General features: G+C 39.5%; 1 protein-coding gene across 1 annotated transcript; it reads left to right on the top strand.

The window, feature by feature from the left end:
- Positions 1 to 111: 111 nt before the first annotated feature.
- On the top strand, positions 112 to 27,891 carry RSPH3 (radial spoke head 3). The gene is given in 11 exon segments (XM_047860385.1): positions 112 to 242; positions 302 to 476; positions 478 to 795; positions 797 to 936; positions 6,911 to 6,998; positions 19,724 to 19,865; positions 21,640 to 21,785; positions 22,805 to 23,008; positions 24,573 to 24,735; positions 26,476 to 26,562; positions 27,103 to 27,891. Coding segments are annotated over 11 exon segments (1,929 nt in total). The 3' UTR covers positions 27,438 to 27,891.

Below are 27,891 nucleotides of genomic sequence, written 5' to 3'. Positions count from 1 at the left end.
ACCCACCCCTCTGCCAAAATTAGGGGTCTGAGGGGCGGCCCCTGCAGCTCCGCGCATCCGTGGGTCCTCTGAGGTGCTAGCAACAGAGCGGTAGGCGAAGGAAGGCGGGAAATGCAGACAGGGCTGCGGAGCGCGCCCCGGAGGCGCAGGGGTGGCGGTGCTGGGAGACGCCAAGAAGCCCTCCCCCGGCCCTGGCACGTAACAGAGCTGGGAGCCCGGGTGCCACGTGTGTGCGATGACAGGTGAGCAGCGCCAGGTAGCGGCGCGACGGGAGCAGAAACGACCGAGGGCGCCCCTTAAGGAACGGGAGCACGTGGGCCTGGGAGAATGGCGCCGAAAAGCCAGACTCCAAACTGGGGACGAGGACGGCCGCGGTGCCTGCCAAGATCCTCAACACCGCCCTGCCCGACTCGCCCAGCAGAGAGCTCCTAATCCGCAGACGCACCTTCCGGGGAGGCGCGCGCGCGCGCGCGGAAGCAAGAGCCGGAAGTTCCCCTGAGAACGGGCCTTCCCGCGAAAACCGCCGGCCGGAACTGCCAGGAGGTCCCGCCTCCGGGCGGAACTCCGGGTTGCCGGGCAACCGCGGTGGGAGACGCAGGCTGGCTCAGTGTTCCGTGGGGCAAGCCGAATGTAGCTCCCACCTTCTGTCCTGGCAACTTCCTTTCCCGGCCGCCTTCCTTCTTGCCGCCTCTCCTTGCGTCGGGGAATCCCTGCCCTTGGCAATACGTACACCTCTCCGGCTCCCTAGACCGCTTAGCGCCCACCTGCTTGAAAGCCGGTATTCACCCGAAGCGGAGCGACCTGGCCCCCGAGCGTGGCCTCCACGCTGACCGACCGCACCTCCTCGGCCATGGGCACCTACACCTACACCTACACCAGCCGGCCTCGGGCCCTGCCCTGCCAGCGCCGCCGTTACCGGGACCACCTGATGCAGCTGTGAGTGAGCAACCGGCCCCCTGGGTGGTCACCTGCCCCCATCCCGGGACCTCGGGATTCTGGCCCCTTCGCCCTGGCGACTCTGCCCACGCTGCTCTCCCCACTCCACAGCCTCCGAAATAAAATCTCTTCCCTAAAGAACTCCCCCGTGGCGTGGAGGAATGAAGCAAGAAGGGGCACGGGTGGCCTCCCTTAGTTAACATTTAGTGATAATGAGTTGCTGGCATGATCAATAACATGTACATGAAACCCCCTTGTTTCACAACATTTGAGTCACTATTGTTGGCCAACTATCCGCACCTCACTAAGGGCATTCATGTACGTTTTCTTCCTTAGTCCACAGTACTGTGAAGTTGGTTTTGTAACTCCCATTATGCACATGAAGAAACAGACTGAAAGCCAAATAAAGCTCTTTGCACCCCAGTCTTTGGCCAGGAATCATCAGGTCATCCTTCCATGTTGGACCCCAAATTGTATTTTTACATTAATGCGTTTATTTGCAAATATTCAAATATCCATATGTATTATTATCCATAATAACGTTTACGGCCCTTTCTAAAGCTTATAGTTCCTGCTATAAGCCTCAAATTTTGGAACCAGCAGAACTGCCCAGGAATGCAGACTCCCTGGAAGCTGAAACCCTTGTTGTCTTTTGTCCACCTAGGACTGTGCCTGACATACAGGGAGCACTCAAAACAAATTGTTGAATTAATGACTGAACATATCAGCTAAGTAACTCTTGATGCTTATTTCAAACATTTAGTCTAAATTTGTAATTGTCTTATGACAAATAAAAACCTTGTTTATAAGAAATGCTTGTCATGGGGCGCCTGGCTGGCTCAGTCAATGGAGCATGCAACTCTTGATCTCGGGATTGTGGGTTCGACCCCCATGTTGGGTGTAGAGGTTACTTTAAAAAAATAAAATAAATTTTTTTTTTAAAAAAAGAAAGAAAAAAAAATTCCTGTCACTTTAAGGAAACCAGGATGGAAAATTTAAATTTATAGATGGATTATTTATACTGTAAAAGGTTTCAACTTAAAAACACTTTCAAAAACACTTTCTGGTGTCTTTAAGTGTTGCTTACAAATCATTACTAGTAAATTACACCAACAATGAAATAAGAATAAATGGTGTTTCATTAGGAATGATTTTTTTTCATAGCTAGTTGATAAGCAACTTGTAGGACCTTGTTTATATTGAAGCAATCCATTGATTACAACCATTGGAAGGAGTGTGTATGTGCATGTGTTTGATTTTTCAGTTTAAAATTATCAGTGGTGATTTTCAGTTTATAAAATTAATGAATGCTTGTTGAAGCAAATGAAAAATACAAAATAAGAATGAAAAAGGCAAATGAACTCCCACCCACCTCTGTTCCCACTTCCCTTAACAATCTTATATTATTCTTCTACACCTCTGTACTTGAGGATATGTACCGTATATAGGAGGTTTATTTCCAAAATAGAATCATACTACACATATTAATCTGTAATTAGCTTCCTCCCTGCTTTTTACAACTTCTAATTCTTTTTTTTTCCTAATTTCTTTATGTATACATACACATATTTAATTTTATATAAATAGAATGCTATCATTTATGCTGGGGTACATTCTTAGTGCACCACCCTCTTCCCTTGTAAACCTGCTCTTCCCTTCCTGCCCAGAGGGTAAACCATGTTAATGACCTTACATGAATGTTTCTGGACTTTTCTCCATATTTGCGTTTGTGTACAAATATATAAGTATATACATACAAGTACACACAGGAGTTTTGTCTACTTCTTAGCAATGATAACATACACAATTCTCAACATCTTCCTTTTCTCATTTAATTCTTTCTAGAAACCCTCCCAATTAGTTTCAATAGCATGATGTGCCCTATACGGATGTATAACGTGTTACTAAAATTTTCCACTATTGATAGATATTGGTAGATATTCAGATATTCACATATTTTCCACTATTGATGTTGATAGATACTCAGTTTGCTTCAAGTTTTTAACACAAAGAGGGAGATTTCAATAAACAACTTCATATGCTGGCCTTTTGATTTCTATGAAGCAGATTCCCAGGATGGGATTGTTAGGTCACGAATATTTTTAACATGAACAGATGGAATGATAGGCCTTTCCTTTAGGAATGTTTGAACATATCTTTTTCCATACATCCTCACCAGCAATAGGTGGTAGGGATTTTTCTTTCTTCTTGGCTTTTGATAGTGTAAAAACAAAACTAAGATGTTTTCTCATTATTATATTAATTAGCACTAGGAGGTTTTAATCAAGTGAGCGTCATGTTTAGATTATTCTATTTTAAAAGACCACTGGATACAACGTATAGAACAAACTGAGGGAGAAATGTTAACAGTTAAGAGACTGAAAGAGTTTTGCAGTAGTCCACGTAGAAGACAGTGGTGGCAATGAGCGATGGATAGATGTGAAAAAGATTTGGGGAGGAGAATCAATAGGACTGCTAGGATGCAGGGAGTGAGGAAGAAAGAAGAACCACGGATGACTCCCAGGCTTCTAGATTAAGACAATTGGGTGGTTAGCAGTACCATATAATGAAACAGAGAACACTAAAGAAGTAACAGTTTGGAGTGGGAGAGTGATGATTGGTTCAATTTTGAGGTTGCTTTTGAGATATCTCAGTGAGATGTCATTGAACATTATCAATTGGATATACATTCCTAGAGCTCAGAGGAGAGTTCTGAGCTAAAGGTGAAATAAAATAGGGAGTTTTAGGTATAAGGATTATGAGTGAAGTCTTTTGAGAATGGATATGGTCGACTAAGGCAAGAGAAGGCTGAGCCCTGAGGAAATCCTTCAGTATAGGGGGAGCCAGCCAACGCAGGCTGAGAAAGAACAGTTAAAGAAGTCCTAGAAAAGACAATCAGAAGACTATGGTAGTGCCACAGAGGCTAGAAAAGAGAGTGCTTCAGTGAAGGAGTGGCCAACTGAGCTGAACACTTCCCAGGGATCAAGTAAAATGCACAGTGTAACACGTCTGGGTTGTAAGTAACATGAAGTCAGGTTATCCAACAGTGGTTTCAATATATGATAAAAAAAGCAACTTACTACCCTTCTCAAAATCATTTCTGGTGGAGTACTATTATTGTGTAGGTCAATATTTTGTTTCATAGCCATACATAGGATATCATTTTAAAGAACTTTAAATCAGGGACACCTCGGTGGCTCAGTTGGTTAAGAGTCCAACTTCGGCTCAGGTCATGATCTCACAATTCGTGGGTTCGAGCCCCGCGTTGGGCTCTGAGCTGACAGCTCAGAGCCTGGAGCCTGCTTCAGACTCTGTGTCTCCCTTGCTCCCCGCCCCTCCCCCACTCACGCCCTGTCCCTCTCTCTCAAAAATAAATAAACACTGAAAAAAACTTTTTAAAAGAACTTTGAATTAAAACATCAATTCTATGTTTTTCACTATTCACTATTGATACTCTGATCCCCCAGATTAAAATTTTATTAACATTTAAAACAATATCATTTGTGGGACACCTGGGTGGCTCAGTCAGTTAAGCAGTCAGTTAAGTGTCTGACTTCAGCTCAGGTCATGATCTCACGGTTCATGAGTTCGAGCCCCGCATCAGGCTTTATGATGACAGCTGAGAGCCTGGAACCTGCTTCTACCCTACTCGCCCCTACCCTACTCTCTGCCCCTACCCTACTCGCACTCTGTCTGTGTCTCTCAAAAATGAATGAACATTAAATAAAAAATATATATCATTTGAAAATACATCTCTTTGCCTATGTGAGATAAAAGGTTTTATTTTTTTAATTAATAATTTATTTTTTAATTTACATCCAAGTTAGCATATGGTGCAATAATGATTTCAGGAGTAGATTCCTTAATGCCCATTACCCATTTAGCCCATTCCCCCCCCACAACTCCTCCAGTAACCCTCAGTTTGTTCTCCATATTTATGAGTCTCTTCTGTTTTGTCCCCCTCCCTGTTTTTATATTATTTTTGCTTCCCTTCCCTTATGTTCATCTGTTTTGTCTCTTAAAGTCCTCATATGAGTGAAGTCATATGATTTTTGTCTTTCTCTGACTAATTTCACTTAGCATAATACCCTCCAGTTCCATCCACGTAGTTGCAAATGGCAAGACTTCATTCTTTTTGATTGCTGAGTAATACTCCATTGGAGATAGATATATATATATATATATATATATATATATATATATATATCACATCTTCTTTATCCATTCACCCATCAATGGACATTGGGCTCTTTCCATACTTTGATTATTGTTGATAGTGCTGTTATAAACATGGGGGTGCATGTGCCCCTTCGAAACAGCACACCTGTATCCCTTGGATAAATGCCTCATAGGGCAATTGCTGGGTTGTAGGGTAGTTCTATTTTCAGTTTTTTGAGGAACCTCCATACTGTTTTCCAGAGTGGCTGCACCAGCTTGCATTCCCACCAATAATGCAAAAGAGACCCTCTTTCTCCACATCCTCGCCAACCTCTGTTGTCACCTGAGTTGCTAATGTTAGCCATTCTGACAGGTGTGAGGTGGTATCTCATTGTGGTTCTGATTTGTATTTCCCTGATGATCAGTGATGCTGAGCATTTTTTCATGTGTCGGTTGGCCATCTGGATGTCTTCTTTGGAGAAGTGTCTATTCATGTCTCTTGCCCATTTCTTCACTGGATTATTTGTTTTTTGGGTGTTGAGTTTGAGAAGTTCTCTATAGATTTTGGATACTAACCCTTTATCTGATATGCCATTTGCAAATATCTTCTCGCATTCTGTCGGTTGCCTTTTAGTTTTGCTGATCGTTTCCTTCTCTGTGCAGAAGCTTTTTATTTTGATGAGGTCCCAGTAGTTGATTTTTGCTTTTGTTTCCCTTGCCTCTGGAGACGTGTTGAGTAAGAAGTTGCTGCGGCCAAGATCAAAGAGGTTTTTGACTGCTTTCTCCTCAAGGATTTTGATGGCTTCCTGTCTTACATTGAGGCCTTTCATCCATTTGAGTTTATTTTTGTGAATGGTGTAAGAAAGTGGTCCAGGTTCATTCTTCTGCATGTCGCTGTCCAGTTTTCCCAGCACCACTTGCTGAAGAGACTGTCTGTATCCCATTGGATATTCTTTTCCTGCTTTGTCAAAGATTAGTTGGCCAAACATTGGTGAGTCCATTTCTGGGTTCTCTATTCTGTTCCATTGATCTGAGTGTCTGTTTGTGCCAGTACCATACTGTCTTGATGGTTACATCTTTGTATTAAGCTTGAAGTCCCGTGAAAATATATCTTTGAGGTTAAAGAACAATGAGAAATTTGACTTACTTTTTAAACCTGATTCTGTGAATCCTTTCAACCCTTCAATCAAATTATTGTCAGTACTTGAAGGCAGACCCCTTTCCCACTGGCCATTTTCACATTTGTCAGTTAGCCCAACAGATTTACAGCCTAAATCCAGCTCTACCACTTGCTAGCTAGGTAACCTTGGGCACATTCCTTTCTCAATCTCCTTCCTCTTCTGTCAAATGAGAATCATAGTTCCCATCTGGAAGCTTATTGTGAGCAATAATTAAAATATGTGGAGTGGCTGGCATCTAATAAGCATTCAGTAAGTGGTAGTCATTTGTCATTGAGTGTGTCAGAACAAAAATCTGTATTCTTAACATTTTTATCTTAGTCTAAATCCAATTAAAAATGAGTTGACTTGGGGCGCCTGGGTGGCGCAGTCGGTTAAGCGTCCGACTTCAGCCAGGCCACGATCTCGCGGTCCGTGAGTTCGAGCCCTGCGTCAGGCTCTGGGCTGATGGCTCAGAGCCTGGAGCCTGTTTCCGATTCTGTGTCTCCCTCTCTCTCTGCCCCTCCCCCGTTCATGCTCTGTCTCTCTCTGTCCCAAAAATAAATAAATGTTGAAAAAAAAATTTAAAAAAAAAATGAGTTGACTTGCATAGACCAACACTCTATTACCGTAGTTATTTAGTATTTGCTGTTTTACAGTGCTGAAGAGCCTGTGCATCATGGAAACATAATGTATGACAGAAGGGTGGTCCGAGGCAATACTTATGCTCTACACACAGGACCGCTGGTAAGTATAATGTGAATATTCTAACACAGAGCTTTTCAAACTAACTGTGCTAACGGACCAGTTTGTTTGTTTTGATTTCTAATTTGTTGCAAACTAAAACTTTTGTAAAATAGAATATTGACAGACTCCTGGAAAAATGAAATCTAAAAATAAAAAAAGACATGCAAAATACAAGGCTGCTGGTGATTGCCAGGGGCTGGGAGAGTGGGGGAATAGGGAATTAGTGTTTACCGGGTGCAGAAGTTCAGTTTTGCAATATGAAAAGAGTTCCGGAGATGGATGGTGGTAATGGTTGTGCAACAATATGAATGTACTTAATGCCACTGAATTCTACACCTAAACATGGCTAAGATGGTAAATTTATGTGCACTTCACTGCAATTAAAAATAACAATTATTCCGATTCTGTGTCTCCCTCTCTCTCTGCCCCTCCCCCGTTCATGCTCTGTCTCTCTCTGTCCCAAAAATAATTAAACGTTAAAAAAAAAAAAATTTAAAAAAAGGGGCGCCTGGGTGGCGCAGTCAGTTAAGCGTCCGACTTCAGCCAGGTCACGATCTCGCGGTCTGTGAGTTCGAGCCCCGCGTCAGGCTCTGGGCTGATGGCTCAGAGCCTGGAGCCTGTTTCCGATTCTGTGTCTCCCTCTCTCTCTGCCCCTCCCCCGTTCATGCTCTGTCTCTCTCTGTCCCAAAAATAAACGTTAAAAAAAAAATTTTTTTTTAAATAACAATTAAACAATACAAAGCCCAAGATTTTATTAGATTAACAGAACTTTGTAACACTGCTCTAAAAGTTTGTAAACTTCTACTCTCAATTTCTGTAATTAAATTTTTGCAGACCAAACAGTTCATAGGCATCCATGTAACATATTTAAGTTTGTTTAAATTATTTCATACTGTAGGGGCGCCTGGGTGGCGCAGTCGGTTAAGCGTCCGACTTCAGCCAGGTCACGATCTCGCGGTCCGGGAGTCCGAGCCCCGCGTCAGGCTCTGGGCTGATGGCTCAGAGCCTGGAGCCTGTTTCCAATTCTGTGTCTCCCTCTCTCTCTGCCCCTCCCCCGTTCATGCTCTGTCTCTCTCTGTACCAAAAATAACTAAACGTTGAAAAAAAATTAAAATAAATAAATAAATAAATAAATAAATAAATAATTTCATACTGTAATACTATTTTAATTATTTAGTCAAAAATTATTTTCTTTAATTCACTCAGTAAATATTTATAAAGTTTTAGCACTCCTGTGCTGAGTACCTAGGATACAGAGATGATTAGGATGTGGCATGATATTAAGAGTGACGATTTCTTGGTACAGAAATGAAATATAGTTAATATGTAAACACTGTATGATATATATGTGCCTAACACCACATGGTGATATGTGGAATATTAGACATTTTGAAGCATGAAATATACATCAAAACCACCTAGAAAACTCACTAAAAATATGGATGTTTCAGCTGTACCCGAGATCTACTACATTAAAACCTTCAAGGGTTGGACACAGGAATGTGCATTATTAGTAACTTCCCTAGGCAGTCCTGATACAGCCAATTCAGGGACCAACACTTGAAAACAACAGCTCAAATATGCAATATGGATATGTGTTTCGGCATCTTGTGGCAGTAGGAATGAACCCTGGCACATCTAGAAGTAAAGGAAAAAAGAGAATCACCATTTTTTTAGTTTTTTTTTTAATTAGTATTTTGATGATTTGATATACTTTTTTTTTTTTTTAGTTCTCTAGTCAGTTATTCAACAATTTAAAAAGTCTGTACTGAGGGGTGCCTGGGTGGCTCAGTCGGTTGAGTGACCAACTTCAGCTCAGGTCATGATCTCGCGGTCCGTGAGTTTGAGCCCCACGTCGGGCTCTGTGCTGACAGCTCGGAGCCTGGAGCCTGTTTCAGATTCTGTGTCTCCCTCTCTCTCTGCCCCTCCCCCACTCATGCTGTGTCTCTGTCTCAGAAATAAATAAACATAAAAAATTAAAAAATAAAATAAAAATAAAAAGTCTATACTGAGACTTCCAGTTCCAGACAAGCAGGGATTCACCAATCCCTTCCCATTCCTCCCTCTTTCAAGTGAAAAAGCCCCGGACATAGCCCAACAAGCAAACATAGGAAGACTCTGGAGGTGGAAAGAAGCAAGGGAACTGGCTGGGGTCCTCAGGATTTGAGCGAGATAGTGGTGAGTTCCCTAAGTCTTCTTTTTGCTGCCTGCATATCCCATTCAGAGCGCTGGAAAAGCCTGCAACCTGGAACCACCAACAGGCGCAGGCCTGCTCCTTCTATCTATCCAGAAGACTAGGGGAAGGGTAACCGAGCAGAGCAGAAACCTTTTTACTACCCCTCCTCTAGCCAAACCCCAACAGAAAACCTGTCCTGGCCCTCCCAGTGGAGTCATCGAGACTGAGCCAGGCAACTAATCTACCAGCCCGTGTGGCAACAACACCACCACACTCATCGGTGCTCTGATTTCCTCACTGAGGTGGTGTCAACATGGGTGGAGCAGGAAGCTGAACTTCCACTCCTACCCAGGGGTAGGGAGATGGTAAGAAATGGTACAAGTTGGTGCCCTACATTTGCTGGGGTAACAGCAGCAGAGCCATGAAGGAGCTGAGTTTTCAACCCTACCTGTCAGCAACAAAGCGAAACAGGTGCGATAAAGCAGGGCTGGTCAGAGCTCCACTCCTCTGCACCCCAGCACTGGTGTCAGTTGATAACAGCAAGAAGCTGAGATACCACCCCTACCAGGCACCTAGTTGACCCTCTGCTTTCACATGGGGCCTAGCAGGATGCTGAACTTCCATCTCCACCCATGCCTGCTGCTAAAACAAAAAAGCATGACTTCCTGCTACACAGATTAAATAAGATCCAGAGTGTCATGTCATAATACCCAAAATTACCAGGATACAATTAAAAAAATCGCTCATCCTACCAAGAACCAGGGAAGTCACAACTTGAAGGAGAAAAATCAATCAAGAAATGACAACACCAAGATGACTCAGATGTAGAAATTACCTGATGAACGTTTTAAAGCAATGATCATAAATGAATTCAGCAAAGTTGCAGGATATAAAATCAACGCACAGAAATCGGTTGCATTCCTATACACCAACAATGAAGCAACAGAAAGAGAAATCAAGGAATCGATCCCATTTACAGTTGTGCAAAAAAACCATAAAATACCTAGGAATAAATCTAACCAAAGAGGTGAAAAATCTATATGCTGAAAACTATAGAAAGCTTGTGAAAGAAATTGAAGAAGACACAAAAAATGGAAAAAGAGTCCATGCTCCTGGATAGGAAGAATATTGTTAAATGTCGATACTACCCAAAGCAATCTACGTATTCAATGCAATCCCTATCAAAATGACACCAGCATTCTTCACAGAGCTAAAATAAATAATCCTAAAATTTGTATGGAACCAGAAAAGACTCCGAATAGCCAAAGCAATCTTGAAAAAGAAAACCAAAGCAGGAGGCATCACAATCCCAGACTTCAAGCTATACTATAAAGCTGTAACCATCAAAACAGTATGGTACTGGCACAAACAGACACTCAGATCAATGGAACAGAATAGAGAACCCAGAAATGGACTCACCAATGTTTGGCCAACTAATCTTTGACAAAGCAGGAAAAGAATATCCAATGGGATACAGACAGTCTCTTCAGCAAGTGGTGCTGGGAAAACTGGACAGCGACATGCAGAAGAATGAACCTGGACCACTTTCTTACACCATTCACAAAAATAAACTCAAATGGATGAAAGGCCTCAATGTAAGACAGGAAGCCATCAAAATCCTTGAGGAGAAAGCAGTCAAAAACCTCTTTGATCTTGGCCGCAGCAACTTCTTACTCAACACGTCTCCAGAGGCAAGGGAAACAAAAGCAAAAATCAACTACTGGGACCTCATCAAAATAAAAAGCTTCTGCACAGAGAAGGAAACGATCAGCAAAACTAAAAGGCAACCGACAGAATGCGAGAAGATATTTGCAAATGGCATATCAGATAAAGGGTTAGTATCCAAAATCTATAGAGAACTTCTCAAACTCAACACCCAAAAAACAAATAATCCAGTGAAGAAATGGGCAAGAGACATGAATAGACACTTCTCCAAAGAAGACATCCAGATGGCCAACCGACACATGAAAAAATGCTCAGCATCACTGATCATCAGGGAAATACAAATCAGAACCACAATGAGATACCACCTCACACCTGTCAGAATGGCTAACATTAGCAACTCAGGTGACAACAGAGGTTGGCGAGGATGTGGAGAAAGAGGGTCTCTTTTGCATTATTGGTGGGAATGCAAGCTGGTGCAGCCACTCTGGAAAACAGTATGGAGGTTCCTCAAAAAACTGAAAATAGAACTACCCTACAACCCAGCAATTGCCCTATGAGGCATTTATCCAAGGGATACAGGTGTGCTGTTTCGAAGGGGCACATGCACCCCCATGCTTATAGCAGCACTATCAACAATAATCAAAGTATGGAAAGAGCCCAAATGTCCATTGATGGGTGAATGGATAAAGAAGATGTGGTATAGATATATATCCAATGGAGTATTACTTGGCAATCAAAAAGAATGAAGTCTTGCGATTTGCAACTATGTGGATGGAACTGGAGGGTATTATGCTAAGTGAAATTAGTCAGAGAAAGACAAAAATCATATGACTTCACTCATATGAGGACTTTAAGAGACAAAACAGATGAACATAAGGGAAGGGAAGCAAAAGTAATATAAAAACAGGGAGGGGGACAAAACAGAAGAGACTCATAAATATGGAGAACAAACTGAGGGTTACTGGAGGAGTTGTGGGGGGGGGATGGGCTAAATGGGTAAGGGGCATTAAGGAATCTCCTGAAATCATTGCTGCACTATATGCCAACTAATTTAGATGTAAATTTTAAAAAATAAAAAATAAAATTTTAAAAATAAATAAAGCAATGATCATAAAAAGTGCCTCAGTCAAAAGTGAATAATTATGACCATTCTTAAAACAAATGAAAAACAGAAAATATTAGCAAAGAAATAGAAGATCTACAAATGAACCAAATGGAAAATATAGAATTGAATCATGCAATAACCAAAGTTAAAAACTCATAGGACAGTTATCTTTCGTTTGGTTTTCAGACAGATGGCATTCTCTAATCGTCACTTTTGGTCAGATTACTAAGAAGCGCTGTTCAAAACGTAATACCTGAGTTCAGCAGAAACTGCTTACAATTGAGAAAATGCCGCCTCTTGAAACGGATACAGAAGTGGAAACTGAAGAGGTTTTAAAGATGGACCATCATATGGTACAGGAGCTTACAGACCTATGCTCGAAGATAAAGAGGCTACTGTCAGAGCACTTGGAAAAGTATAAGAGAATTGAAAAAGAACGGAAACATGCAAACCCGGTCAGTCACAAAAACGAATTACAGAAATAAATGAAAAACGAGAAACTCAGCATGCAGAAAAAAAGGGAAAAGATAGAAGAGACATCTACAGAATCTCTCCAAGAGTTGCAATCCATGCATAATAAGAATGCCTGAAATAGATGGCAAAGCAAATGAAGCAGAAACAATAATTCAGGAACCAATAGAAGAAAATTTTCCAGAGTTGAGGGACTAACTAGATCGGTAAATAGAAAAGCTCATAGGCTACCAGTAGAACTTAACGAAAAGAAAGCAACACTTTGGACATACCCTAGTGACTTTAAACTGGAAGATAAAGAAAAAATTCTACAAGTATTCAGAGAAAGCAGGTTACTTATAAAGGGGTAAAAGTCAGACTGACCTGGTATTTCTTTTGCAGCTCTAAATGCCAAAAAGACAATGAAGCAATGTCTACAGAGATTTAAGGGAAAAATAATTTTGGGCCAAGAATTCTGTATCCTGCTAAGTTATCATTTCTATACGAGGGCAAATGGAAGACATTCACAGATATTCAGGAGTTAAAGTATATCACCCAAATGCTGTCCTTGAAAAATGTGTTAAATGATGTTGCTGCAACCCATAAACACCGTAAGTTAAAACAATTCAATTGTAGTGAGACAATTGTATGAAAAAAAAAAATAGGGTAAAAAAAAAAAGTGGGTAAGCATTAAAGCTAGTTAAACATCATTAAGATTAAATTGTTAGCTATAGGGTTATAAGACTAAGTGCAAAAATAGATTTGTAAGTTCAATCTAAAATTTCAGTTTCTCTCATTGTAAACTGAAAAAGTGTGGTAAATGTTTAATTTAGAAAGCAAGTAAGTGCTGTTATTTTTAGTAGGTAATGTAGATAAAGATATGCATGCTCTTCAGCTAAACATAAGTAAAATAAAAGGGCTTTGTCGGTGTGGACACGACACATAAAGGCATTCCAAGTGTTAATCTGACAAAATGGGAAATCAGTACAGTTTTATGTCCTCTATTTTTATTATAGAGGGGGGAAAAAGTAACAAGTTTATAATGTGAATACTGTGTAAAAAGAAAATTTCTAAATCCCTGGTTGGGGAGGTGGTAGATGAAAACCTTGTTTTATGTACATCTTGTCCAGGGAAAATCAGTAGTTCCTGCTTCATATAGTAGTTTGTTATAAGTAAATTTGACACTGAGATAAGGTTACAGGTAGATTATAGTGTACCAGTTTTACAGATTGGAGAGGAAGTGCGAAAAACAGCAAGGAAACATTAAAATTAACATAAAATAGATTGACAGAGGTGAATTATCACACTCATAATCAGGCTAAATACCTCTGTTAAAAAGATTCAAATTGGGTCAAAAATCAGTCTCTGAACCTGAATGTTCACATTTGTACAAAACAAAGGATAAAGGAATTTAAAGATAATGAAAACCTTAAGTCATAAAAATTGAAGTAGGAGCAACGTTTTTATCAGAATTTAAGTTATAATAAAGTATAAAACTGTAGTATGTAATACTTAAGCTTTGTGTGGTAAATAACATGGCATTCATATGTAAAATGATCAGTATCTGAGTGGTAGTTTTACTGATGTATACATAGTTATTTTAATTGTAGACTTAAAATTGTTTCATTTTATGTACTTAATAAAGTAATTCTTAACATTAAAAAAAAACTCGTAGGACAGACTCATCAGAGCTGACATAGGGAACAATCAATGAGTTCAAAGTCAAATTGATGGAAATTACCCAGTTGGAACAACAGATAGAAAATAGACCACACACACACACACACACACACACACACACACACACACACACACTGCATCTCTTAAAAGAGCAAAAGGATAAAATTGGAATACTACAAACAAATCCGTACATATAAATTCAGCAAAATAAATGAAATGGACAAATTCTCCAAACTATAAACTATCAGAATTCACCTAAAATGGAATAGATATTCTGAGTTGCCTTATAACTATAAAAGAGATTACATTTCTAATTTAAAGACTTTCAAAAAAGAAATATCAGGCCCATATGGTTTCACTGGAAAATTCTACCAAACATTCCTCATTCCACCAAAAAAATCCTCACTGATTTTACATAATTTACACAATTTTACACAGTCTCTTCCAGAAAATAAAAGAAGAAGGAACACTTCGGGTGATCAGCATTACTGATACCCAAAGCAGACAAAGACACTAAAAACAAAACTATAAACCAATAGCTATCATGAATGTAGATGCAAGAATTCTCAATAAAATATTAGCAAATATAATCCAGCAATATATAAAAAGATCATATGCCATGACTAAGCAGGATTTATTCCAGAAATGCAAAGGTATTCCAACATTTGTACATCAATGTAATCCACCATATCATATAGGTTAAAGAAGAAAAAAATCCCATGATCGTATTTATCGATGCAGAACAAGCATTTAACAGAATTCGATGTTCATTGATGATAAACACAGCAAATTAGGAATTGAGGGAAATTTTTTCAACTTTATGAAGAGCATCCACAAAATATCTACAGCTTACCTATCATACCTAATGATGAAAGAATGAATGCTTTCCCCCTTTAGACTGGGAAAAAAGGCAACGATGTCCACCCTCACTACTCTTATTCAGCATAGTACTGGAAGTTCTATCCAGTACTAGACCCAGATCAGAAAGAAAGAAGTAAAACGGTCCCTAATTGCAGATGAATTATTACATACATAGAAAATCTCAATGAATCTATAAAAAAAAAAGCCCTAGAACTAATAAGTGGGCTGAGTAACATCACAGGTACAAGGTCAACATACAAAAATCAGTCATATTTTTGTATACAGAAATATAATAAATCTAGAAAGGAACACACGGAAAATAAAATTGTAAACACAATACCATTTACAATCACTTCAAAACACTTGGAATACCTAGGTATAAATCTAACACAACATGTACAGGATCTATAAGATAAGAGTTACAAAGTGCGGATGAAAGAAATCAAGACCATCTAAAGAAATGGAGAGATATGCCTGGACTGGAAGATTCACCACAGCAAAGATGTTAATTCTCCTCCAATTGATCTGTATCACAATTTCTATCAATCTCAGCAAGATATATGTAGGGCTAGACAAGCTTATTTTAAAATTTGAAAAAGAAGTATAAAGTGGTAGGAATCACTCTACCCAACATTAAGACTTATCATGTATGACATTAGTAATCGTATTAACACAGGGCAGTGGAGGAATAGCTATATGGAACAATGAAACAGAATAGAAAACTCAAATATACCAGCACAAATACACTTGACTAATTTTTGACAAAGGGATAAAGAAGTTCAATAGTGGAAAAATAGCCTTTTTAACAAATAGTGCAGAGCGATTGGACATCTGTAGACAAAAAAATTACATGAACCACAACCTAAAGAATACACCATACAAAAAAATTAATTCAGATGGATCATGAATTTAAATGTAAAATGTAAAACTATAAACTGAGTGCTTCTGAGAAGCACTTCAGAATCTCGGGCTAAGCAGAGAGGTCTTAGATATAATACCCAAAATACAATCCAGAGAAGAAAGCATGGTAAATTGGACTTAATTGAAATAAAAAATTTGTGGGGCATCCTGGTGGTGCAGTCAGTTAAGCATCCGACTTCAGCTCAGGTCATGATCTCACAGTTTGTGAGTTCCAACCCTGCATCGGGCTCTGTGCTGACATCTCAGAGCCTGGATCCTGCTTCACATTCGGACTCTGTGTCTCCCTCTCTTTCTCTCTGCCCCTCCCCAGCTTGTGCTCTCCCTCTCTCTCTCTCAAAAGTAAATACATAAATAAACTTTTTAAAAAATTAAAAACTTTTGTGATATGGAAAACCCTTATAAGAGGATAAAAACACAAGCTACAAACTGGAAGAAAATATTTGCAAACCACATATCCAGCAAAGATCTTAAATTTGGAATATTAAAGAATTCTCAAAACTCAGATTTAAAAAAAAAAATCATCCAGGGGTGCCTGAGTGGCTCAGTTGGTTGAGGATCCAGCTTTGGCTCAAGTCATTATCTCACGGTTTGTGAGTTCGAGCCCCACGTCGGGCTCTGTGCTGACAGCTCAGAGCCTGGAGCCTGCTTTGGGTTCTGTGTCTCCCTCTCCCTCTGCCTCTCCCCCACTTGGGTTCTGTCCCTCTCTGTCTCTCTCTGTCTCTCTCTCAAAAATAAATAAAATGTGGGAAAAAAAACTGTTGAAAAGCTGAAACTTTTAAATAGTGATAGTGTGATGCCCAGAATTCGTGATCCCCAAAGACCACCAGGGAGCCGAGTCCGATGCAAAAGCAGAAGAGCCTTTATTCGAGCTAGCTCGAGCTCAATCCCCTACCTGCACCGACGCAGCGGTGAGATACCAGGGAGAGAGAGCGAGTTTCAAAAGCACAAAGGTTTTATAGGGGTCTAGGGCAGCCGATTGGCTGGGGAAGGGTCAGAGTCCTGTTACGCAGGTCGCTGGGCGTGTTTTGATCAGGAAGTTTGAACGGGTGAGCAGGAGGTTACTCAAGGGGAGGAGGGGCGATCTGAGGTTTCTTCGATTTTCCCGGAAAAGGGGTCATGTCGGGGACATAGTCACTCAAGGTAGAGAACACAGAACAAGATGGAGTCGGCCGGCGTAGGCCTGCCCTTTCAATAGTAACAAGAGTGAGGATGTGAAGCGATTGGAATGTCAAATGGTATGTTCCCTCTAGATAATTGTTTAGTAGCTACTTATAAGAACTAACAAGTCTCACGTAACTGTTTGAATCCACAATTTCCCTTAGACATTATCCCAAAGAAATGGGAACTTATATTTACATATAAACCTGTAAGGGGCACCTGGGTGGCTCAGTCGGTTAAGCATCTGACTTCAGCCCAGGTCATGATCTCACGGTTCATGGGGTTGAGCCCCACATCAGGCTCTCCGTTGTTAACACAGAGCCTGCTTTAGATCCTCTGTTTCCCCCTCTCTCTGCCCCTTCCCTGCTGGTTCTCTCTCTCTCTCACTCAAAATAAATAAATAAACTTTTTTTAACCTATACATTAACAAACATTCATAGCAGCTTTATACATGATAGCCAAAAACCAAAAACACATCCTGAGTGTCTTTCAATAGGTAAATGGCTAAAGAAACCTGGCACTTCCATGCAATTAAGTACTACTCGGTAACAAAAAAGAAAGGAACTATTGATATATGTAACAACCTGAATGGATCTCAAGGACATTTGGCCTAGTGAAAAAAGCCAATCTCATAAGGTTACATACTATATGATTCCTTACATGTAACATTCTCGAAAAGACAAAACTATGAAGATGGAGAACAGATTAGTGGTTGCCAGGGGTAGGAATGAATATAGGACTTAAGAACTATAAGGGAATACCCAAGAGAGCTCCTTTGTGGTGATAAAACAGATCCCTCTGTTGATTGGGTGACAGCTAACATAAATCTGTATTTGGGATAAAACCACATAGAACTATACACACAGACATAAACACAAATCAATGCTTGTGAAATTTGCGAAAACTGAATAAGATCTGTTTATATTTTACCAGGGTTAATTTTCTGATTTTGATATTGTGCTGAAGTTATATAAATTATATATTGCAGGAAGCTGAGTGAAGGGGACAAAGGACTCTACTATTTTTGCAATCTTTGATAAATGATTTCAAAAGAAAACTTTTTAAAAAGTTCTTTTTTAAAAAATATTTTGACTAGATTATGAAACAGTTAAGTAGGGCAATGTATTAATGTATTTCTACAATGAACTTACTTGCATTTATGTTATCCCAAATCTTTCCAGAGCTGACGTTAATAGTTATGTTCCAGTAAGAAAATGGAAGTAAGTCAAGCATGATATTTGGAATAATGTAGAATGAACACAGGAAAAAAGCTTTCACTAGATGATCCCAATAATAATACTATATTAGTAATTATATTAGGAAAATGGAAGTATAAGTGATTCTTTTTTCTTCCTTTTTTAAAGAAATATGGGTAAATTATTTTATAATAAAAGGAAATGGTAACTACATAGAGGAGCTTTCCTATGTCAGGCATTATGTTAGGCTTGTTACATTATCTGATTTGTTCCTTGCAAACAAAAACTTTAGATATATGTTATTGGTATTGCTGTTGTACAGAGAAAACAGGATATCTGAAAACTTAGGTTGTTAGTCTGAGCTTTACTAATCCTCGTAATTAATAAACTGAAGACTTGGCATCTGAGCTTCAGAGCCCAGTGCTCTTCTTTCTACTATTTAACGCTCATATGGAGAGAGTTTACGATAGTGTTAAGTTAGGAAAAACCATATAAAATGTATGATTATCACAACTGCAAAAAATTGTGTGCATTTAAATGACAATAGCCAGGGTATTAGGGAAATGGGATTATGGGATATTTTCCTTTTAAAAATTTTAATGTTATTACATTGTTATTTCAATTAAAATGTTTTGCAATTCTAATTTTAAATATTAATTTTTTTTCATGCAAAGTACTTTCATATTTCCCCTCTCTGTATATTTACCTTGAAATAAGACAGGTTAGCTATAAGAAATGACCACAGGGGCACCTGGGTGGCTCAGTCAGTTAAGTGTCCGATTTCGGTTCAGGTCATGATCTCTCAATTTGTGAATTCGAGCCCCGCGTCGGGCTCTGTGCTGACAGCTCAGAGCCCAGAGCCTGTTTTGGATTCTGTGTCTCCCTCTCTCTCTGTCCCTACCCCACTCATGCTTTCTGTCTCTCTGTTTCTCTCTTAAAAATATATAAACATTAAAAAAAAATTAATGACCACAAAATGAGATATAGATATGAAATCAAGGACCTCTAAATACTGCAGAATACTGTGAATATATTTTTAATGCCTTAGTCACCTGTTGTTTTGTGCCCTTGGACAGGCTTTGTTTGGGTTAAGATGTTTTCTTTGTGAGCTAATATATTTTTTAAGGAAATTTTGTCTAAATGAAATTCAGATTTTTAAAAAATCCTGGTGCTTTTCAGTTCCTTAATTACTGAGGAGTTATATAGTATACTAGGTTACTAAGCATCCAAGAAATTTGTGGTAAAAAAACTTGAATGAGGAAAAACAACTTATTAGATAGCATTCTGTCACTGTTTATTCCAGTTAACAGTCATACTTTGAAGTATGCTTACTTACGTGCTTCATCAGATAACTATAATTACCTGACAAAGTTCAAATAGAATTGTAATCATTAAATCAGAAAGCATTATATGACAGATATTTTCATGCTATCCAGGAATCGCTTCTGCAATGGCAGTTCTGTGTGCTTTGAGAAAGATTTTCTAACTTTTAGAAGCCTTTTCTGTCACTCAGCCTGGGCAGCCTGATCCTATAGAAATTCAGAGACAGCAACAGGCTAAGAGGAGGGCTCTTGCCAAAAAACGAGCTCAAGAACAGTTCAGACCACGAACACCCGAGCCCGTGGAAGGCAGAAAGCACGTGGATGTGCAGACAGGTATGTGACCGTGCCATTGGCATCATGCCTCCTTGGTTTGCCCGGTTTTCTAAGTCCGTTCATTTTTATTTGGCTTTTCCATTATTTACATATCTGTTATGCTATGCAGCACTGCTCCGATCACATGGTAATAGGAGTCCATTCATTAAACAAATTCATAGACTATGTTATTACATCGGGTATGAGATGGGGTTAGAAAAGAATTTGATGACCAAATTAATTCTGTCTTAGCCCTTTTCATATACTCGTTTCTCAAACTGTGATTATTTCTCCCCTTTTCTTTTTATAGCCCGACATGAATCACAGCTGGGACCTACAGGAGGAGAGAGCAGGGTAGTTCCATCTTGGCACTTTGTCTGTCTTTTAAAAGGAGTGAACTCATCCAGATCTGAGTCCTCCAACTCTCTCACCCCTGCCTTTTCTGTTCTCTGCTTTTAATCTCCTCTCACTGCGCATATTCCCCCCGGGCCACACAAGCTCTGCTGGGCCAGTGCCAGGCTTTTTTGCTTGTCTGCCGGTTCTGAGCTAGGGAGGCTTACCTGGACCTAGAGGTCCCAGCTGTGTTGTTGTCAGAATCTTGGTAATCAGACAATACTTGGTGTTTTCCTTGGACTGATGTAACTATTAAGGATTCACCTTGGGGCGCCTGGGTTGCTCAGTTGGTTGAGTGTCCGACTTTGGCTCAGGTCATGATCTCGTGGTCTGAGTTCGAGCCCCACGTTGGGCTCTGTGCTGACAGCTCAGAGCCTGGAGCCTGCTTCGGATTCTGTGTCTCCTTCTCTGTCTGCCCCTCGCCTGCTCATGCTCTGTCTCTCTCTGTCTCAAAAATAAGTAAAAACGTTAAAAAAAAAAAAAGGATTCACCTTGCACCTTGTCAAGATGATGAGTGGTTTCATCAGTTATTTCTGGGTAGTTAGGGCAGATGGAAGAGAACTACTTCATGCCTTTTCCCCCTACCCTGGGGCCAAGTCTAGAATGAGGATATGTCTGTAATTAGGCAATATAGTTGTAAATCTGTAAGAGCTAAATTTTAGTGTTTCTTTATACCAGCAGAATATTAAATGATACAGGAGCAATTACTTTGTGTTGAGTTTTCCTACATCTCAGAAACTATTCCAGTCCTCTACGTGTATCTCCTTTCTTTATTATTAGAAGGACTCCTTGTGATGGTAATTATGATCCCTTTTACAGATAAAGAAACTAAGGCTCTAAGAAGATGTAACTTGACTAGGTCCTATGTTCAACATCTGACTCCAGTTCTCATGTTCTTTGCATGATAACCACGCTGACCTTGCCTCACATAAATTATTCCTAAGGTGAAATCTGTTTTCATAAGCCTGCTTATAATCTATAGCCTAGAGGGAACATCAGGTAACATAGTGACATGGTGCATAATTTTTTAAATACCCAGGAATTTTCAAATCTTTACACATTTACTATCTTAGAACTCAGTTATATAGGTGGATTATTAACTTTTCATCCCCAATTATACTTTGCATCTTACAAACATCTAGGCCTCATGTTCTCCTTTAGTTCTGTTTTCAAGTACAAAGCTCAGTGCTTTCTCAACATTCAATAAATGTCCTAGCCTGACTAGCCCTTGGGTCTTCCAAATACATAAAAATGCTTAGTACAATATGTGAATTTAGTCCCACATTTGAGCACTTCTTTTCTGATCCATTTAAATCTGTTTTGAAGGAGCTAAAGTTTCCATACACATATATGCCTAAAAGAGACCAGAATTTCAAACTCAATGTGTGTGGTATTCTCTTAGAAATGTACCTTGAAGAAATTGCTGACCGTATAATAGAAGTTGATGTGGAATGCCAAACAGATGCATTTTTGGACAGACCACCAACACCACTCTTTATTCCTGCCAAAACTGGCAAAGATGTGGCCACCCAAATACTAGAAGGAGAGGTACAGTACTTTATCTGGACTTCCCTCTATCTTCTTTATAAACAGGTTAAGTTAGGTTTAGTTAAAAGCTTACAAACCACTTCATAATCAGAAAGATTCTTATTGGATTTCTTTCCAACTGTACTTATAATAGTTTTATCCTGAAATAGCATATTCTGATTTCTCCTCTTTGCAGATCAGAAGTAAAAATCATTAGAAATATTTTTAGAATGTCTGCACTTTGATTTTTGTGTGTTCGCATACTTGATTAATGTCTGAATACAAGGTAAATTTGTACCAAATAAAGAAAAATACCCTCTCTGGTATAAGATACTGGTATAAGAGGTCCACTGTTAGCTGCTTATAAATTATATAATTTTCATTAAGATAATCTCCCTATGTTAGAAAAAAACTAAAATAATTTCATTTTCATATCAATGTAGAATACATAAATAAGCCAGTTTATGAAATGGAAGAAGAGAAGCCATGCTTATGTGCATAATGACTTGGGTGAGATTTAAGACTTGAAGGAACTTGAAAGAACTTCCATTGAAATTGAGAAATAAAATAAGTCTTCACAAACTACATCCAAGGGTATAGCTGCCTCTAAACCCTGGAGAAGAACCACCAAAATGCCCTTTATTCTTGTTCCTTAGTTCTTCAGAGTGTTAGTGAAAACAAACCAGTAAAAATTGAGTCGAAAGGGCAAAAACTGAGAAATACAAGGATATTTCTTTCAGGTTTCAGAGTCTGCTCTTAAAATTATTGAGTATCAGGGTTCATTTCGATGGCTCTGTAGGTCTTTATATAATTTGGACTCAAAATGATTTTTGCCTGTAAATGAAATGCTTATTGTGTGTGCCCTGTGGGGCTGTGTTGAGTGTTGGAAACCATTAAGTAAAGCACCATCACAGCATCTATAGCACACACAAGATCCTCAATAAACAGTATCCTGTCATGACTACTTTTCTGGATGTTGTTTCTTTCAGCATTTGGTTCATGACTCAGATTTTAAATTTGCTTTGTTTTGTGTGTTTAAGCTCTTTGACTTTGATCTTGAAGTTAAACCAATGTTAGAAGTTCTGGTGGGAAAGACCATTGAGCAGTCTCTTTTGGAAGTAATGGAAGAAGAAGAGTTGGCTAACCTGCGGGCCAGTCAGTATGCGTATGAAGAGTTACGCAACGTCGAACTTGCTGAAGTCCAGCGACTTGCAGAGCAAGAGAAACGACACAGAGAGGAAAAAGTATAGAACTCTAGTTTTCTTTCTTAGACAGTCTTTGGATGTTTAACAGATCATGTTCTGAATCACACGTAGTATGTCATAGAGCTAGAGATCTTTGCAAATATGTTAGAAAAGAGTTTGTTGCTCACTTATCTCCTATAGATCACAGAACTTTTACACACAGAAGCACATTCTTTAATACCAGCTTACGTATATGTACCTAGAGTTCCCAAAAGTTTCTAAGTGTAATTTTAATTACATTTGTAATTACATTTAATTTCATTTGTAATCACATATGTCCCGACTGAAAGGCAGTCTTACGTATCAAGATTCCTAGCAAAGGAAAAGTATTGGTTTTTCCATAATCAGTGGCAGAAAAGTAGAAGGGAAAAGTGGACTAGATTGGGGATGGGTGTGGTGGAGAAGCAGAGGATCCAGACAGAATTCTGGGTCTTTTTTCTCAGTGGCCAGACCCTTCTCTATACCCTAGGGATTCTCCAGAACTTCTTTGCATAATATTGCTTCACATTACAAGTTTTTAGAACTTTTAATAAGAAAAGTTCTAGGATCTAGTTTTTAAAATATGCCAATAACCTTCAATTAGGAAATGATAGGCTCAGTCATCTTTTAAGACTTCTTCTGGGTCTGGCAATAATTGTCGCCCTCTGTTGGACACCGAATGTATAAATTATGTAGGAGTGACTGAATACCTAAAAGAGTTCAAACAATTTCCCAAAGAGTCTCACTCACAGCACAGAATAGCTTAGTTGTTGGGATATTCTGCTCAGTACCTAATTAAATTGACTTTTAGTTTTTCTCCAAAATGAATAATTAATTGCGTAAAGGGCATAGGGCTTATGGTAGAGATTATGCAAATGAAGACCATTTGTTTACAAATGTAAAATGATCGGTGGCAGTATTAGCTTTATTGAAATAATCAGTGAAATGCTCATCAAAGGAAACTTCTTATTTATTTGCTATTAGGAAATATACTGCGAAAACAATGAAGAATACAAATCGTCTAAATTTATATTTACTTAAATTCTGAAAATAGACCTAATAAGAAACTACGTTAATTTTCCCACTTCCACATGGGAGCAGAGAAGATGGTTCATTAGCTCTATAGATATCCTATGGTCTACAAAAAGCAACAACAAAAAAAGGTTTATAATTTTCAGAATTTTATGAATTCAAAGAATCATTACAAATGACACAACTCGTTGGCCCAGGTACTTTAAATGAAGATATCTGAGCAACTATAATTTTCATATTGGTAGTTTATTATAATACTAGTTGCTAATAATAGTTATATATTATTCTTTGCTAACACCCATACGGTCAACCGTGCACGTGTTGAAATTCTTTTGCTTAAAAATGGATCAGCAGATGAATTTCACCTGAAGCTCCATCCCTTGTTTGACTTCTTGTTTGAAATTCTCTAAAACCTTCATGCACCATTAACGGATTCCTCGCTGTCCACGCTTTGATCCAAACCCGCGTCCAGATTCTTGCCCTCAGCGCACGCGGCGCTGGGGGAGGACGGGGCGGCTGAGTAACCGTGTGCGGGCGTGTCTTGTGCGTGCAGGAGCGCCGGAAGCGACAGCAGTGGGAGGTGGTGTACAAACACGGCGAGACGGCGCAGAAAGTGGCGGCGCGCGTGTTCGCCCAGCGGTACCTGGCCGACCTTCTCCCCTCGGTGTTCGACAGCCTCCGGGACGGCGGCTACTTCTACGACCCCGTTGAAAGAGGTTTGTGGGGGTGTTGTCAGGTCACTCTGCTACTGTCCGCTTCCTCTGAATGCTTCCAAGTAATCCCGTGCCCGTTTCCGTTCGGAATTGGAATCTATCTTTGACACCAGCTCTGAAAGTCAATTCGAGTCGTGTTAAGTTAGTACTATTACTAATGAGGGGTATGCTAGAAAGACCTGGACTTGTCTTTTGCTGAGAAGCAGCACTGGGCAGTAGGAAGAACTAGGACCTGATGTCAAAAACTTGAGTGCGGGCTCCAGTTGCATCCTGGGTCAGCTGTATGACCTTCAATTTCCTCATGGGTGAAATGAGGATTATTTAGGAGCTAAATGTCAAAATATGTGTGGAACACGATGTGTATAAAATATGCGTGTACGTACTTGTAACTTTTTCTCAGCTGACTCCCTGTTCTGCTCAAAAACCCTTAAAGTCTTCATTCGCTTAGGTGTGGACACCATCCCAGGGCCTGTATTAGGTGTGGGAGATAAAAACAAGGAGACCTGGCTCCGAGCTTAGAGAATCGCACCTGTCAGCTCTCTGTCCACCCTCTGAGCCCCACCCCTCAGCTAGTCAGGCCAAATGAACAGTTTCTCAGAGCTGCCCTCCTTCCTCACGTTCAGAAGCATTTAAATTCACAAAATGTGTACAGGTCCTATTTCAAATGGCTAATAGTATTTGGGGTCAGAGTTCAGTAATATTAATTTTCACTGGTTACAGATTCAATTCAGTACACATGCATAAGGGGTCAGATTACAGACAAATATTATTAGTTTATATTGTACTTTACCATTTCTGTAGTATTTTTTATACATGATAGCATTGATACCAGTAACCCTGGGGGGTAGATAGAGCAGATCAATTCCCATTTTTCAGAAGTAGAAACTGAAGCCCAGAGAAGTTAAATACCTTCTCCCAGACAGGCAGGGAAGCCGTTAGGCCTGGGACTCTGACCCCAGGTCCAGTGCTCTTCCTGTGCTTCGTTGCCGCCTCCTTGGGGTCTAGCTGGACTGCTGTTAGCCACACAGAGTCTGGTAACCTTTTTTCCCCTCATGAATTGCTAAAGAAAAAAAAAAAAAGTCACAGATCATTGAGAAGCTTGCAAATGAGATTCATGCCTCAGATTAAAAAATTATTTATAGTAGTGAATATAATATTCTATTATACTCTCTATTGTCACCCCATTGAAAAGTAACAGATGCTACCCCCTCCCCAAAAAAGCTATTTTGAAACATTAAGATGTATATTGTAATGGATCATATTTTTTAAAAGGCTTACACAGTAGATTTCCATTTCAGTTTGAACAAATTTATCACTAATGGAAGCACCTAGTTTCATTAAAATTAATGTTGTATAAGTCTATTTGATATTTTAAGTATTAAGAAAACAGTGGGGGGGGGGTTGTGCTGGGTGGCTCAGTGAGTTAAGCCTCCAGCTGTTGATTTTGGCTCAGGTTATGATCTTGAAGTTTGTGAGATCGAGCCCATGTCAGGCTGCACACTGACAGTGCGGAGCCTGCTTGGGATTCTCTCTCTCTGCTCCTCCCCTGTTCTCACGTCTTCTCTCTCTCTCTCTCTCAAAATAAATAACCTTAAGATAAATAAGTAAATAGAACTGTGTTAATGAGCCTTCAACATTAGGGGGAAAGCACAGATTCTTCCTATCTATAATGATTCATAAAAATCATTATAATGAAATTATAATGAATTTCATTTTAACGAAATTAACTTTTTTTAATTACAGATATTGAAATAGGATTCCTTCCATGGCTAATGAATGAAGTTGACAAAACCATGGAATACAGTATGGTGGGAAGAACAGTGCTTGACAGTAAGTTGTTTTATTTTATGTAAAAGTCATTTCTGAGGCTCCTGGCTGGCTCAGTCAGTAGAGCATGCAACTCTTGATCTCGGGGTTGTAAGCTCAAGCTCTGTGTTGGGTGTAGAGATTACTTAAAAAAAATTTTTTTTTTTAAAGAAAAGTCATTTCTGAAATGTTCCAGTAGAAAGAATGAATAGAAGAAAGATGTTAAATTTTATAGTTTTAGTTTTTAAAGTTTGATTATATCAATTGTATTAACAAAGGCGCATATTTTTACCCTCAATAATACTTTTGGCTGTTGTATAATTTGGTCAGAATCAATATCTTCTGTCATTACTTTATAAATGATATTCTGGTAAAACACGCATTGAATGTAATTCATATTCAGTGCGTTAAGTGGCACAGAAGTTAAATGTGCCGATATCGTATAAAAGGTTACAATACAGGGAAGGGATGAGGCCTGGTGAGTGCTTTATAGTCCTCTGTAAGTCAGCATTATAACTACCCAAATCCGAACAGTCAGTGATTTTTCCACATAAAATTTTTCAGTGTTGATTCGTGAGGTGGTTGAGAAGAGACTGGCTGCGTATGAGCAGAGGGACGACCAGCCCCCGGCCGGGAAGCCTAAGGACGAGCTCGGGGGGTCCGGGAGGACGACAGAACCACCAGTGGGTTATGAACTCCAGGAACAAAGCACAGCACAGCCACAGAGGCCACTTCTGGGAAGAGACTCCCTGCAAAGAACACCAGATGATGGAAGGTATATGGAGAGTGTGTTAGCCCAAGAAACGAAGCTTATGGAAGAAGTAGAGTATGAGCAAACAAAAATAAGGAAAACCTCGGGGACAGAAGTGCTACAACCAAGGGGAGACTTCCAGCCATGAAACCAATCAACGGCCAGTCAGCATTGCAAGCAATCAGGTAATGGTGCGCAGGCCCCCTCAGGTTATGGAAATTATGCTGCATTTACTCAACATGTCTTTTTGTCTACTGGATTGGACAAATCAAATATGTTGAAATAATAAAACTAATTAAAATGAAACTTAATTCATTTATTTACTGGTAGACTATCTAGAAGCTATACTGTAACTCTAATGAGAATCATGTCTATTACAAACTTTACCGCTAATATAACTAACAAATATATTTTCCCTTAATTTTTCTAATTTTGTGGGTTAGTTTGTTTTTTTTTTTTTTTTTTTTTAGTATCATATTTCATGTTAGATATCAGTGCTGTCAGCCAGTAAGCCTTTTTCTTCTTTATGGGAAAACCATTTAACCTCCTCCATGCAAGAATACCTGTTGTGTCACTGAAAGCTGTAGTGCCCCCTCCTGGCA

The sequence above is a fragment of the Prionailurus viverrinus genome, chromosome B2, assembly GCF_022837055.1.
Source record: "Prionailurus viverrinus isolate Anna chromosome B2, UM_Priviv_1.0, whole genome shotgun sequence".
NCBI classification, from domain to species: domain Eukaryota; kingdom Metazoa; phylum Chordata; class Mammalia; order Carnivora; family Felidae; genus Prionailurus; species Prionailurus viverrinus.
Note: the sequence above shows the minus strand (reverse complement) of the source record. Positions and strands in the feature narration are given on the sequence as shown.